Source organism: Macaca mulatta, chromosome 1, assembly GCF_049350105.2.
Source record: "Macaca mulatta isolate MMU2019108-1 chromosome 1, T2T-MMU8v2.0, whole genome shotgun sequence".
Classification (NCBI taxonomy): domain Eukaryota; kingdom Metazoa; phylum Chordata; class Mammalia; order Primates; family Cercopithecidae; genus Macaca; species Macaca mulatta.
Genome location: NC_133406.1, coordinates 207,279,721 through 207,295,210, shown reverse-complemented (window position 1 = coordinate 207,295,210; position 15,490 = coordinate 207,279,721). Strand labels below are relative to the sequence as shown.

At 43.4% G+C, this 15,490-nt stretch overlaps 1 protein-coding gene across 1 annotated transcript in view; it reads right to left on the bottom strand.

The window, feature by feature from the left end:
* The window catches only part of CSMD2 (CUB and Sushi multiple domains 2), a 649,885-nt gene that overhangs the window by 30,985 nt on the left and 603,410 nt on the right, over positions 1-15,490 (bottom strand). The window contains exons 55-57 of the mRNA XM_015134762.3: positions 14,942-15,130; positions 6,914-7,087; positions 2,835-3,017 (exon numbers count right to left, since the gene is read on the bottom strand). Coding sequence (XP_014990248.3) covers positions 2,835-3,017; positions 6,914-7,087; positions 14,942-15,130 — 546 coding nt within the window. The remainder of the gene's footprint in view (positions 1-2,834; positions 3,018-6,913; positions 7,088-14,941; positions 15,131-15,490) is intronic.

The window sequence follows — 15,490 nt, the reverse complement described above, 5'->3', positions numbered from 1 at the left end:
TTTCACATGTAACCCATACATTTGAACAAATAAAACATAATTAAAAAGAGAAAATGTATTATGAGTTTATACTGATATTATCAATCCAAATTTAGGATTAAAGTTTTTTCCTTAACTTTTAAATTTTTATATTTTCTTTCTGTTATTCTGAAAATCTTCTTAATGACAATAAATTACTTATAACTTGTGCTTGTTTTATCCATATATATTATGGTATTGCATATACAATAGTTTCAGGATAGTAATATCAATATTATTGTTAACAATATGATTGCCGAAAACAGTTTAAGATTCCTTTGTAGTTTTCTTTGTCCTTAGGATACACACCGCAGTCAAATTCCATTTTTTCAAGTCAGTTGAAATAATTATTGGGGTTGTTAAGTCATCAACTTGATACATAGTTAGGTTCATTTGTTTCCATAAGGATTCTAATATTTAGAGATTGCATGTTTCTAATCTTTGATTTAATTTTCTAAATATGTACAACATTTATGTGGTCCCAAAATAAAATCTACAAAATGATTCCTATACAATTAGCACAACAGATAGGACTTGGCATTCATTCATTCAACAAACATTCGTGCTGCCTAGGTGCCCAGAATACAACAATGACCAGTCTATGTCCCCTGCCCTTGAGTAGCTTATTCTATTCTAAGAAACCTATCTATCAACAGATGAATTAAGGTATGACATATTAAGTGTTATAGTTGAAAAGAAAAAGCACTAAGAAGGAAGCGGCTTATTGGGGCTGGAGATAGGAGTTTGAGTAGAACCTTTAAGGACAGGTAGGAGTTTGTCAAGTCATCAGAGCTGTGTGCATATGTGTATTCTCTCTCTCTTTCATTTAACAAACATTCACTTCTGGGTCCAAACTCATAACCATAACCATCCACTTTCTGTCTCTGAACATTCAGGTAACTGACATGGTAATTGACTCCACGCTGGGATCTCAGTGGTATGGATGTGGATGTGGGTCACATTCATATGTGAGAATATACTAAATTCTCCCTTGCATTACACTCTCCCAATGCCACAAACCTCTCTTGCTATGCCTGCAAAATTCTATAGAAACTAACTTTGCAACTAGCACTCCCAGAAAAGGCAGGATTTTGGGGACACAAGTGGGAGAGGGCTCCGACTCCATTGTTTCATTTCCTAGGCAGGAGTCCCCTGGTGGTGACGGGTTAGAGAAAACCTGTCCAACCTGCAACCCACAGGCTGCATGTGGCCCAGGGCGGCTTTGAATATGGCCCAACACAAATTCATATACTTTCTTAAAACATTATGAGACCTTCTTGTGATTTTTTTTCAGCTCATCAGCTATTGTTGGTGTTAGTGTATTTTATGTGTAGCCCTACATAATTCTTCTTCCAGTGGGGCCCAGGGAACCAAAAGATTGGATTCCCCTGGGCTAGCGCATCTTCCCTTGCTCTGCAGGACTACTCCACAATCTCAGTTTCCAGCAGCCTGCTCTCTAACCACTGCCTCTTGTCCCCTCAGCTCCCTCCCTCTGGAATTCGTTTTCTGGTGATTATTTCGTCCTATGGCGACCTGTAATCCATTGATCCTACCACTTTCTCACTGCCTTTTACTCCACTCAAACATCTGCTCCCTCCTTACCCAGCTTAAATGCCAAGATCCATCATAATCTCTGCCTCACATTCACCCTCTTTTCCCTTGCCGCTTCTGCCAATGTCTTAGTTGCTTGGCAAATCTCCAGCTCTGTACCCAATGCACTATCTGCTCTGTGCCCACAACTAGGTAGCAAAATGAGCTTGAACAAAAACACGGTCCCATGCTGACTGCTCTCACTTTAAATTAATGATCCTCCACCTTAAGTGAGCGCTCAGTGCTGCCCGGCCATTACACACTTTCCAATTCCATTCCACTCGTATCTTGCTAGATGATTATTTCATATCATCTCCTTCCTCTTCCAGATCTTCTCACTCAACCTTACTCTCAGCTGTTAAACCTGCTTCCTGCCTAGGAGAGTACTATGCAGGCTGTATTTTAGAAAGAGAGAGACAGAGACATTTGGGGACCAGCTGCAAGAGGAGAGAGAGATTTAAAAAATATATTTTTTTTCCCCAGAAACTTGGGAATATATGGAAAAATGATAATTTATCCCACTGGCACTACCTCAGGCAACATCACTGAGGGCCTAGATTACTTTGAGAGTTTTCTAAAATTGGATTTGTATATCTTTTGGCACACTGAATATTTGTTTCATGTAGCCTCTTCTCTTAGACTGTAAGCCCCAGGAGAGCAAGATGTGTGTTTCCGTCTGTTCAGACTTGGACATGGTGCCTTCTTGCTGTGTCCTCACATGGCACAAGGGAAAGGGAGCTTTCTAAGGTATTTTCTTTTCTCAATAAGATAACTAATCCCATTCCATGACCTAACAACTTCCCAAGACCCCGCCTGCTAATACTATCACTGGGTGACCAGGTTTCAACCTATGATTTTGGGAGGTCACAAACATCCAGACCATGGCAATGTCCGTCTTGGTCACCACTGTGTCCCCAGCACATTCCACAGCACTTGGCATATAGCTGCTGAATGAAACTATATGGGAAATGAAGGATATAGTGAGTCAAATTCAGTCTTTTTTTTATTTCTTCCCTTTTGAGGTGAGGGTGGGAATATGTTTGTCTTTTGATTATACTAATGAATATGCACATGAATTTTCTGTTGCAGTCCCTATCAGCCAGGCTGAGGGTTCAAATGGGGCCATGGTTTCCTCTGTGAGGGCAGGTGCCTGGGAATAAGAGCAGGAGCAGGGGCGAGCTTTGGGACTGGGCAAAGGGGAGAAGCAGAATGGTCACATACATTACCTCCACACTCAGGCTGCGAGCCGCTCCACGAGCCGTTGGCTTGACAGGTGCGCTCTGATGATCCCCGCAGCACGTGGCCAGCTTCACAGCTGAAGCGCATCACACTGCCTGGATCAAAGCTGTCCCCCAAACGGATGCCATGAGCCGGGATCCCAGGGTCACCGCAAACTCCCATGCTAGTTCCTATGGACCAGAACCACACAAACCCCATTGTTTTTCAGGGAAGCAAAGGGAGTAGAGAAGCAGGTGAGAAAGATACTGGGATGTGACTAAGAGGAAGCAGTGGGTCCCATGAATGAGGCCTAGCACAAGTACCTGCACATACTCCTGTCTCCCTGTGCCATGATGGAAGAACACAAAGATCTGAGGCCATGGGTAAGTTCCCGGGAACCACACAGGGAGGGGAAGCAAGAAGGCAGAGGAAAGGCTCTGTGGCCCATGCCAGTCTGGAATTTCAGTGATCCAAACTGGCCACAGGTCCTCCTTCTCCCCTTTCCCTACAAACACCTGCTGATTCTGTAGTCCCATCTCCTCTCCCGTGACATTGTCTTAGCTTAGACGTTCAACATTCTTTTGCCTGAACTTTTGCAAGAGCCTCCCAACTAATGTCCCCTCCTTGTAAACTCTCCCTCGAATCCATCTTCTACTTTTTCCTCTAATCTTAACAATCACTAACCAGCTGACCTTTTCTTTTTTTCAAAAATTTTTTCCTGCAGAAACATCTCTACTGGCTCCCCAGTGCCCACAGGATAAAGTCCAAACTCCTTAGCATAGCTTCATTTCTCAACTGCCTAGCTTGAATCTTGATCTTGGGCCTTTATTTATTTATTTATTTATTTATTACTTTTTAAAAAGTTTCATTTTATCTTTAATTGATAAATAATCATTGTATATATTTACGGGGTATGAGGTGATGTTTTCATGCATGTATTGTATATTTCCAAGTAGCTGTAGAAGAGAATTTTAAATGTTCTCACCACAAAGAAATGATAAATATTCAAGGTGATCGATGCTGGGCCTTTCATTGAGGATTCGCTACTCACAAATTATGCAATACAGGTGAGCTCTAGAATAAACATCTCAGACCCTCTTATTTCATTTTTGCTCCACCCCTTTCCTCTTGCTACATTCCTGCATTTCTCTGGCTTCTGGTATTGTGCAAACCCACTCAAGAGACCTCTAAGGACCCAAGGGGTGAAGAAGGGTAGAGAACAGGAGACAAAGCCACAAGATCTACGGTCCCCTGCAGGACCAACACATTTCATGATACAGAAATGTGTAGGAGATGTCCTTAGACCAGACCAGGCCATGGTAAACATGAGGAAAGAGGAGAAAAGTTACAGAATAAATGACAACTGCATGAAAAGATAAAGTTACAACTGTCATGGAATCTATCTCCTCATGTAACCATGTGTGGGCATCAAATGGTAACATCTGAGTGACCACATCTAGTTTGCTGGAGCCAATAAATATTTAAGTTATGTGTATCTCAGCACTTGCCATTTATGTCTCTTCCACTTCTCAGCCTTGGGATTATTCCCTTTTCTAGTCTAGACTCAGATTGTAAGACACTACATAACCACATGTTCTCCATTCTGCTTCCCACCATGGAAGGGGGATTCATTTTCAACCTTCAATGTAAACATTAATAAAAGAGAGCTCATCACATTTGGCTAGGCTTTCTTATCTTTTGAAGATTTCCATGTAATTCACGCAACAGGCAGAACTGGGTTTCCCTGGAAACAATCTTGATGGTGAGCAGCTCTGACCCACACACTGGCTAGCTGACCTCAGCTGAAGCCGGTACTATTGTAAAATAGGCACAAGATGGTTAACTGGTTTGGCTGTGTGTCCCCACTCAAACCACATGTTGAATTGTAATCCCCAAGTTGGGGAAGAGACTTAGTGAAAGGTGATTGGATCATGGGGTGGATTTCCCCCTTGCTGTTCTCGCAATAGTGAGTGAGTTCTCCTGAGATCTGGTTGTTTGAAACTGTGTCGCACTTTGCTCTCTCTCTCTCCTGCCAGCCATGTGAAGATGTGCCTGCTTCCCCTTCTGCCATGATTTTAAGTTTCCTGAGACCTTCTCAGAAGCAGAAGCCTGTACAGCCTGCAGAACCATGAGCTGATTAAACCTTTTTACAAATTACCCAGTCTCAGGTATGTCTTTTGGTAGTACGAGAACAGATTAATACAATGGTGTTCAGTCCTAGGGGCTTTTTCTGAAAGAATGGCCCCCACTACAGTATTGGAGGCTTCTAGTTCAGTGGTAGAAGGGAGTCTGGACAGGATATTGCACCATGGGGGCACAGCAGATAGATGGCAACTATTTGCCAAAGAGGTAAACAGAATGACAGTGTAGATGTAGGTGGGAAACTTCTTGAAGTAGGTCTCAAACTCCAGGAATCTCTCCATAGCCTTGGTGGCCCAGTGGTGTATGACTCAAGGACTTAGGAGGTTTTGTTGTGCAACAGTTGGGTCCACTGCTTGCACACAATGAGACTAAAAACTCTGACCTGGAATTCATGAATGTGTATTTCATAGGACTGGCAGGACATGTCACTGCAAAAGATGACATCTGTTTCAGAAAGGGAGGAACTATCTCTAGATCTGTGGTATATACCTAATGTTACTTCCTCATCACCTATTCTTCTCATCCCTCACGTTCTCATCCAAGAGATTTAAGGTTCACTCATTGTCCAGCCTTCGTGTAGATTGAATCCCTTCTAATTCTGTTTTCAGAGAGCTCCAGGAGGCTGGAGAGGCAATGTACATGACCCTTGTCCTCTCATGCTGTATTGCCTATCACTTCCACCAGATGTCCAAACAGAAATAAGCCAGGGTGCAGTTAACAGGCCTTCCTCTAGCCCAGCTAAATGAGTCATCATGGCTTCTATATGGTCCTGCCCAGTTCCTTAATTAGGTGACTAATGAGATTAATAGGGGTGAGAGGCCAAAGTCCTGGGTGGTCATATAGAGTGATGTGTCTGGGATTTCCTGGGCAACCAACAGCCCTTTGAAATAGTGGCTTTGGGACTCTCTTCTTTCTGGAGAGATCTACTGAATATCTCGTTAAATATTCTGGCAGTGACCTAACTTTTGGGAGGCAGGCTTATCTGGGAATGTCAAACTTCAAGAACAGTGGCACATCTTATGGGTAAGGTCCCACATCGAGGAGAAGGCTTGATCCTAGGAGGAGGTCATGATCCTTTCCTCTGAAGGGATCTGGCATGGGAAGGGCTAGGGGTTAATTTCAATGCCAAGGTGGGCCCTCTGAGGAGCATCAACTTCACAAGCAGCTGCCCTCTTGCAGGCAACATGGAATCCCTTCCTAGGGCCAGGCAGGCCTCCCTCAAAGAAGACAAAGCTGCCAGATGCTAATATTTTAGCTTCGTGGTTTCTGCTATTAGCAGGACAATTCACTTGCAAAATTTTGTTCTGTTATATGACATTACACATTCATTTCTGGTTTGGATACTATGGCTATAGGACCTTTGGCAGTTCTCTACACTTGCTATTTTGATAGCATCTGTCAGTGTCCTCATTAGCAGTAAAATGAACTTAATAGGAAAAGTCTGGGGACTGGTGTTTCAAGGCAGTAGGGAAGAAGACTGCATCCCACTAGGTAGCCAGGACATAGGACAAGTTGAGGGGCAGTGATAAGAAAGGGAAGGAAGCTGGGGCCTATGAGTCTGAAACAGAGAAGTAAAGAGTACAGGAGTGGGCTTGGACCTGAGTTCATCAGAAAGACTTGAACTGTCCCCAGGAACTCATAAAACCAAGTATCTGGACAGGATTCTGGCCATAGGTTGACCTAAAAAGTTGTGCCCTTCCTAGTTTTGCAATACCTGGGCATGGTCAGAGCTGACTGAGGGGATAAAGCTGGACTCAGCCCACCAGAGGATAAAGCTCCATTGGGACTTTGTCTCGCTGTGCTCTCTACCTGTGAGGGAAGATATAAGGGTTCCGAGGTCTGATTCCCTCACATCCATTAATCACTCTCACACCTTGGGGGCTCGTCCACCTCCCATCAGTCAAGCATTCCATTGGAGCCCTTTCCTCAATGCTATGCACTATACCTGAGCAGTGAGGGAGGGAGCCAGTCCAGTGTCCATCCAGCCCACACATGCGGGTGCTATTTCCCACCAGAGTTCGCTTGCCAGTACAGCTGTACCGCACCACTGCTCCCACAGTATAGCTGTCTCCGGACATCTGGGAGTGAGGCGGGGAGCTTGGATGGCCACAGGACACCACTGTGGGGGAAGAGCAAACATCTCAGTGACTCTGCACAGGGATGGATCACCATCACACAATCCATGCTAGGTTTCTTGAAGCAGGAGGCAGGGAAGAAGAGAAACCCAAGGGTATCTGTTGAAGCAAACTTCCTGCTGACACACCCACCTGGCATTGGCAGACAATGCCCATCCACTTCAGTGGACAGTTTCCATATCTAAGAAATGAGGAATAATACCTGTTCAGCATGTAGCAGATACACAATAACATTAGATTTTTTTTCTTTCTTGTCTCTTGTGCTTACCTCTCCCTATTTCCTCATACTCAAGATATCTCTGGGCAGGAAGGTGGTACACAGAGTATACACAAGACAAAAATGGGAGCTCTGTCACCCTTGGACTGTCTTCATTGGCCCCAGATTCCAGAACAGGAGCCAATTATAGTCCTTTTCCAGCTACATCGTACAATTGCCTCATCAGTTGTCCCCAACCTGTGCCCTACAGTATGCAAGTTCCCTTTACTAAAGTACTGAAGTATAACTGTGAAAACACGTGACAAGATTAGAACACCAGAATTGAGATGTCTAGGCGAGGGCAGGGCAATGCTTTCAACATCACTGGGGTTGGCTTTCCCATTGATTTTGTCACAAGTTGATTCTAAGATTCTCCCGTTTACTCAACACACATTTACTGAGTGCCTGTCATGTGCTAGGCACTCCGCATGTTTGTGAGAACAAAGTCTTTGCTTATATTCTCATGGAGAAGAGAGATTACAAGTAAGAAAATGAGTAGGTAATTCCAGGGGGTGGTATCAATAAAAGTAAAGCTGTGTCAGGAAAAGGGTGTTCTGGGATGAGATGAAGGTGCTATTTTTGAACAGGGTCATCAGGGAAGATCAAGTGACTTTGAGAAGCGACTTGAATGATGTGAAGAAGCCAGCCATACAAAATCTTGGAGAAGAGTATCATGGGGGATGGAACATCAGGTATAAAGGGCCAGAGGCCAGAGTGAATTTGCCGTGTTTGAGAGACAGCAAGGAAGCCAGGGATGTTGCACTGGAATGAGCCAGGACAGAATGGAAGAAGACAAGGGTGGAGAGGTCACTACAAGCCAGATCATGGCATGAAATTTGGATTTTATTATGAGCATCTTGGGAAGCCACTGGAGTTATATAATCTGATTTACATTTTAACAAGATTATACTGGTTACTGTGTAGAGAAAGGACCAGGTGGTACAAGAAAGAGGGAGCTGTTGCAGTAGTTCAAGGAGAGATGATAATGACTTGGACTAAATCTTGGAGTCTGGTAGGAGATCCCTGTAGACATGGTACCCCGAAAGGACACAGGGCATAGCATGGAGGCAGACCACAACAGGTGACCAAGTGGTAAAACCTGGGTTTCGCCAGTGCTGACCCTGATGATGAATTTTGGTTGGTACTGGGATGATAAGAATAGGTATCTTCACTTCTCAGTGTGGTCTTGATATGGGTCAAACATTGTTCTAAATGCTTATGGTAGATTATCTGCAGACTGCTGCTACTAACAATTCCTTCCATCAAGGAGTAGAGCCTGTTTTCCCTTTCCCCTCCCCTTGAATCAGGCTGGCCTTGTGACTTGCTTTGAATAACAAAACATGGTGGAAGTGATGTTGAGCCAAGTTACATCCTAAGAGGCTTGGCAGCTTCTACCTTCATTGTTTGGAGTACCATGCCACCATGTAAGGAAGTTTGGCAGAGACTACCAAATGACAAGAATTCAAATGAGGGGAGAGACCACGTGGAGAACAATCACAATGCCCCAGCTGACAGCCAGCGCCACGATGTGAGTGAGGCCATCTCGGATCTTCTAGGTCCACCTCAGCCACAACAGCCAATAACATGTGGAGCAGAGATGAGCTGTCTCCACTAAATCCTGCCAGAATTGCCAATCATAAGCAAGAAAATGGCTGTTGCATTAAGTCACTATGATCTGTTACATAGTAAACACATAAAAGATGCTTAATACCATTTGTCATTAGAGAAATGCAAATGTAAACTACAATGAGATAGCACTTCACATCCACTAGGACGGTTATAATAAAAATGGTGAACAATAACAAGCATAGGAAAGAATATGGAGAAATTGTAATCCTCACACACTGCTGGTAGAAATGGAAAATGGTGCAACCACTTTAGAAAACAGTTAGGCAGTTCCTCAAAAAGTTAAACATAGAATTCCTACATGACTTGGCAATTTCCCTCCGAGGTATATGCCCAAGAGAATTGACAATACGTGTTCACACAAAAACTTATACACAAATGTTCAAAGCAGCATAATTCATAATAGCTATAAAATGGAAACATAATAGTCCCAAAGTGGAATTGTTCACAATAGTCCCAGTTCATCTATCAATTGTTGAACGGATACACAAGATATGGTATATTTATATCATGAAACAGTATTTGGCCAAAAGGAATAAAGTATCGATGTATGCTAAAACATGGGTGAACTTTGAAAATTTTATGTTAAGTGGAAGTAGCCAGACACAAAAGACACACGTATAATTCCATTTATATGAAATGTCCAGAATAGGTAAATTGAGACAGAAAAGTACATGAGAGGTTGCCAGGAGCTGGGGTGGGGGTGGGCAATAGGGAGTGACTTTTAAGGGCTGCTTGGGAATGATGAAAACTGTTCTAGAATTAGACAGTGATGATGCTTGTACAACCTTGTGAATACACTAAAATCACTGAATTGTACACATGAAAAGAATGAATTTATGGTGTGTGAATTATATTTCACTAAGAAAAAGAAAGAAAAAATGCAAATGGATTAAATCTTCCACCTGAAAGAAAAGATTGTCAGATAGGATTTAAAAATCACAATTACCTGCTTTTTACATGGAGAGCAGTTAAAAATAAAATGATTTAAAAATCATGCCAATACTAAAAGAAGGAAGCCGGTTATAAGTTACAGGTACACCTAGTTTTTTTTTTTTTTTTTTTTTTTTTTTTTTTTTTTTTTTTTGAGATGGAGTCTCACTCTGTCTCCCAGGCTGGAGTGCAGTGGCGCAATCTCCGCTCACTGCAAGCTCCGTCGCCTCCTGGGTTCATGCCATTCTCCTGCCTCAGCCTCCCGAGAAGCTGGGACTACAGGCGCCCGCCACCACGCCCGGCTAATTTTTTGTATTTTTAGTAGAGACGGGGTTTCACCGTGTTCGCCAGGATGATCTCGATCTCCTGACCCCTTGATCCGCCTGCCTCGGCCTCCCAAAGTGCTGGGATTACAGGCGTGAGCCACCGCGCCTGGCCAGGTACACCTAGTTTTATTGTGCCTTGCTTTAGTGTGCTTTACAGATGTTGTGTTTATTACAAATGAAAGGTTTTTGGTAACCCTGTGTTGAGCAAGCCTAACAGCACCATTTTTCCAATAATACATGCTCACTTCATGTCTCTGCATCACCTTTTGGTAATTCTCACCATATTTCAAAGGTTTTCATTATTGTTACATCTGTTATGGTGATCTGTGATCAGTGATCTTTGATGTCACTATTGCAATTGTTTTGGGGCGCCATGAACCATGCACACATAAAAAGGAGAACTTCATCGATAAATGTTGTGTGTGTTCTGACTGCTACACCGACTGGCCATTCCTTGTCTATCTCCCTCTCCTTGAGTGCCCCTATTCCCTGAGACCCATCAATATCAAAATGAGGCCAATTAATAGCCCTATGATGTCCTATAAGTGTTCAAATGAAATGAAGAGTTGCGTCTCTCACTTTAAATCAAAAGCTAGGAATGATTAAAAGCTTAGTGAGGAAGGCATGTCGAAAGCCGAGACAGCCCTAAAGCTAAGCCTCTTGAGCCAAACCATTAGCCAAATTGTGAATGCAAAGGAAAAGTTCCTGAAGGAAATTAGAAGGGCTGCTCCTGTGAATACATGAATAAGAAAATGAAACAGCCTTATGGCTGATATGGAGAAAGTCTGAGTAAGTCTTTATTGTAGGGGGCTGTCCTGTGCATTGTAGGATGTTTAGCGTTGTCCTTGGCATCCACCTACCATAGAAGGTAGGTAGATCTGGACAGCAGATCAAACCAGCCACAACATTACCTTAGGCCAAAGCCTAATCCAGAGCAAGGCCCTAACCCTCTTCAATTCTATGAAGGCTGAGAGAGTTGAGGAATCTGCAGAAGAAAAGTGCAAAGCAAGCAGAGGCTGGCTGATGAGGTTTAAGGAAAGAGGCCATTTCTATAACATAAAAGTGCAAGGTGAAGCAGCAAGTGCTGATGTGGAAGCTATAGTTAGTTACACAGAAGATCTAGCTAAGCTAATTGATGAAGGTGGCTACACTAAACAACAGATTTTAAAGGTAGAAAAAATAGCCTTTTTTTTTTTTTTTTTTGAGACAGAGTCTTGCTCTGTCACCAGGCTGGAGTGCAGTGGCACCATCTCGGCTCACTGAAACCTCCTCTGCCTCCTGGGTTCAAGCAATTTCCCTGCCTCAGCCTCCCAAGTAGCTGGGACTACAGGTGCACGCCACCATGCCTGGCTAATTTTTTTGTATTTTAGTAGAGACAGGGTTTCACCATGTTGGCCGGGATGGTCTGAATCTCCTGATCTCATGATCTATCCGCTTCAGCCTCCCAAAGTGCTGGTGTTATAAGCATGAGCCACTGACAGCCTTCTGTTTGAAGAAGATGCCATCTAGGACTTTCATAGCTAGAGAGAAGTCAATGCCTGGCATCAAAGTTTCAAAAGACTGAATGACTCTCTTGTTAGGGATGACTGCGACTGGTGATTTTAAGTGGAAGCCAATGCTTATTTACCATTCTGAAAATCCTAGGGCCCTTAAGAATTATTCTAAATCTACTATGCTTGTGCTCTATAAATGGAACAACAAAGCCTAGATGACAGCACATCTGTTTATAGCATGGTTTACTGAACATTTTAAGCCCCCTGTTGAGACCTACTGCTCAGAAAAAAGAGATTCCTTTCAAAATAATACTGTTCATTGACAATGCACCTGGTCACCCAAGAGCTCTGATGGAGAGCTCCTGTACAACAGAACTGGAGATGTACAGGAATTGAATGTTGTTTTCATGCCTGCTAACACAACATCCATTCTGCAGCCCATGGATCAAGAAATAATTTTGACTTTCAAGTCTTATTATGTAAGAAACACATTTCATAAGGCTATAACTTCCATGGATAGTATATTCCTCTGATGGATCTGGGCCAAGTATATTGAAAACTTTCTGGAAAGGATTAACCATTCTAGATGCCATTAAGAAGATTTGTGATTCATGGGAGGAGGCCCAAATATCAACATTAACAGGAGTTTGGAAAAAGCTGATTCCAACTCTCACACATGACTTGGAGGGGTTCAAGACTTCAGTGGAGGAGGTCACTGTAGATGTGGTAAAAGTAGCAAGAGAACTAGAATTAGAAGTGGAGCCTGAAGGTGTGACTGAATTACTGAAATCTCATGATCAAACTCAAACAGATGAGAAGTTGCTTGTTGCAGATGAGAGAAGAAAGTGGTTTCCTAAGAAGAATCAGAAAACTATTTTTGGTGAAAATGCCATGAACATTGTTGAAACAACAGCAAAGGATTTAGAACTTCACATGAAGTTAGTTGATGAAGTGGCAGCAGGATTTGAGAAGACTGACTGCAATTTTGAAAGGCGTTATACTGTGTAGATAAAATGCTATCAAACAGCAGCATATGCTACAGAGAAACCTTTCATGAAAGGAAGAGTCAGTCCATGTGGCAGACTTCACTGTTGTCTTATTTCAAGAAATTGCCACAGCCACACCAGCCTTCACCATCCTGATCAGTCAGCAGTCATCAATATCGAGGCAAAGTCCTCCACCAGCAAAGAGTATGACTTGCTGAGGGCTCAGATGATTGTTAGTACTTTTTAGCAATATTTTTCATTAAGGTATGCATATATTTTTGACATGATGCTATTGCACACTTAGACTATACTGGAAAACTAAAAAATTTGTGTGACTCATTTTATTGTGATATTTGCTTTATTGCAGTGATCTGGGACTGAACCTGCAATATCTCCAATGTATGCCTGTATATTAATATATATAACTATTAGTTATATCAACAGCAACATTAAAAGGAGTTTGGAGTAAGCTGATTCCAACCCTCATGCATGACTTTGATGGGTTCAAGACTTCAATGGAGGAGCTCACTCCTCCCCTGAAGCAGCATCAAGAGAACTAGAATTAGAGCAGCAAGAGAAACAGAGTTAGAAGAGGAGCCTGAATATGTGACTGAATTAACTTCAGATAAAACAAGCATTGGGACAAAAAGTTAATATGGATATGGTCACTTTATTATGATAAAAGCTGCATTTTACCAGAAGAAAAAACAATTTGAGCCCACTAGGCGCTCTTAATCTCAGCTGGCACCACTGTACACACATGGTGTCCATTTCTGACCCCAAACAATTTGCTGGTCATAAATGGGATTGGATGGCCAGGCCAGAGTTCTCAAGCAAGGAAACTACAAGCAGTGAGCAGCTATACCAGGCTCCTGTTAGACCTATAGGCATGAGGGCATAAAAAATGCAGTCGCCCAGACTGGAGGGCCTACAAAATGTATATAATCTGCCAAAGGTAGGTGGACTGCTGAATGGCCTTAATTGCATATCCATTACTCCCTCTTGAGTGCATCTTCACCTCTCTGCTTCTTGGAAGATGGGGGAGAGAGAAATCTGTGTGGATTCACCTTTAGGAACCAGAGGGGAGAGCAGGAAACCAAGGGGTTGTCTTCTCATAAGGACGTGTAAGGCCAGGGACCAGATGTCAGGTGATATGGTTTGGCTGTGTCCCCACCCAAACCACATCTTGAATTATAGTTCCCATAATCTCCTCGTGTTGTGGGAGAGACCCGGTGGGAGGTAATTGAATCATGGGGGCAGTTACCTTCATGCTGTTCTCATGATAGTGAGTGAGTTCTCACAAGATCTGATGGTTTTATAAGGGGCTTTTCCCCAACTTTGCCCATTCTTTTCTCTCCTGCCACCATGTGAAGAAGGACATGTTTGCTTCTCCTTCCACCATGATTGTAAGTTTCCTAGGGCCTCCCCAGCCTGTGGAACTGTGAGTCAATTAAACCTCTTTCCTTTATAAATTACCCAGTCTTGGGCAGTTCTTTATGGCAGTGGGAGAACAGACTAATACATTAGGATTCTGAGCACCTCCCAAACCCCTTTTAAAAAACATGTCCTCATATCTTTTCCTAACAATAATTAATGTGGTCATGGTTTATTGAGTAGCTACTATGTACCAGACACTATCCTGGCACTTTTCATAGATTTTTTTCTTTAATCCTCTAATAACCCTATGGAATAGGTACTGGCATCATTTTTATAGATGAAGAAACTGAGGTTCTGAGAGGTTAGTGAACTTTTCCCCAAACCATACTACTTGTTCAGTAGCAAAGCCAGAATTCCAGTCCAAGTTGGTCTGCCTCCAGATTCTGGGGCCTTTCTGCTTCAGTCCTTTAAAGGGAAGGGGTTCATGTGCTATCTTTCTGTAAGGGCAAGGAAGGGGTAAAGCTGGGAGATGGTGTCCCACTAGGCAGCCAGTTCTGAGAAAAGGGAACTCTGTAAGCTAAAGAGGGTGGTAACTCTAGAGAGGAAAGGGACCAGGCCTCTAGCTAGGAAAGTGAGAACACAAAAATTGGTATGGCAAGTCACCCAACAGGGGCTCAAGAAGGAATCTGAAATCCCAGGAGTAGCCAGAGTGACTGTCACCGTAAGGCAACACATACATGTGCGCACACACACACACACACACGCACATGCACAGAGGGGAGGACTGCTCTTTGACATGGGCCACCCCATCAGTCATTTTGAGCAGGTGACATCTACTTACAGAGACACTGGGGGCGGGGACGGTCCCATGTGCCATCTCCCTGGCAGCTGAGCACTGGGGTGCCCAGGACGTAGAAGCCGTGGTTGCACTGGTAAGACACAGTGGTGCCGAAGCTGAACCTGTGTGGGCCGCTGGCGTGGACCTGACGAACACTGTTTTCTTGGTGTCCAGGATCTGTACAGTTGATGACTGCAATTGAACAGAAGTCCAAACAGGCATGGATTCCCAGTATAGCAAAATATTTAGAGCAAAACTAGGCAATGAAGCAGACCCTTTCTGAAGGGTGAGCTGGTCCTGAGGCTGGTGGACTTCTCCCCTCAGCTCGGTTACCTGGTCAGAAGAGTCATCCTTCCATGTCCAGCTAGACATCACCTCCTTAGAGAACCCTTCCCGCTTCTTCCCAGACTGATTACTCCCTTTCTGGTACTCCCTTGCACGAATCGCTATTGCTGACTTTACCAGCCTGTGCTGTGACTTGTTTGAACACATGAGTCCCTTGAGGGCATGAATGTCTAGTCTGCATGTGTCTGATCCTAGCACAATGTGCCT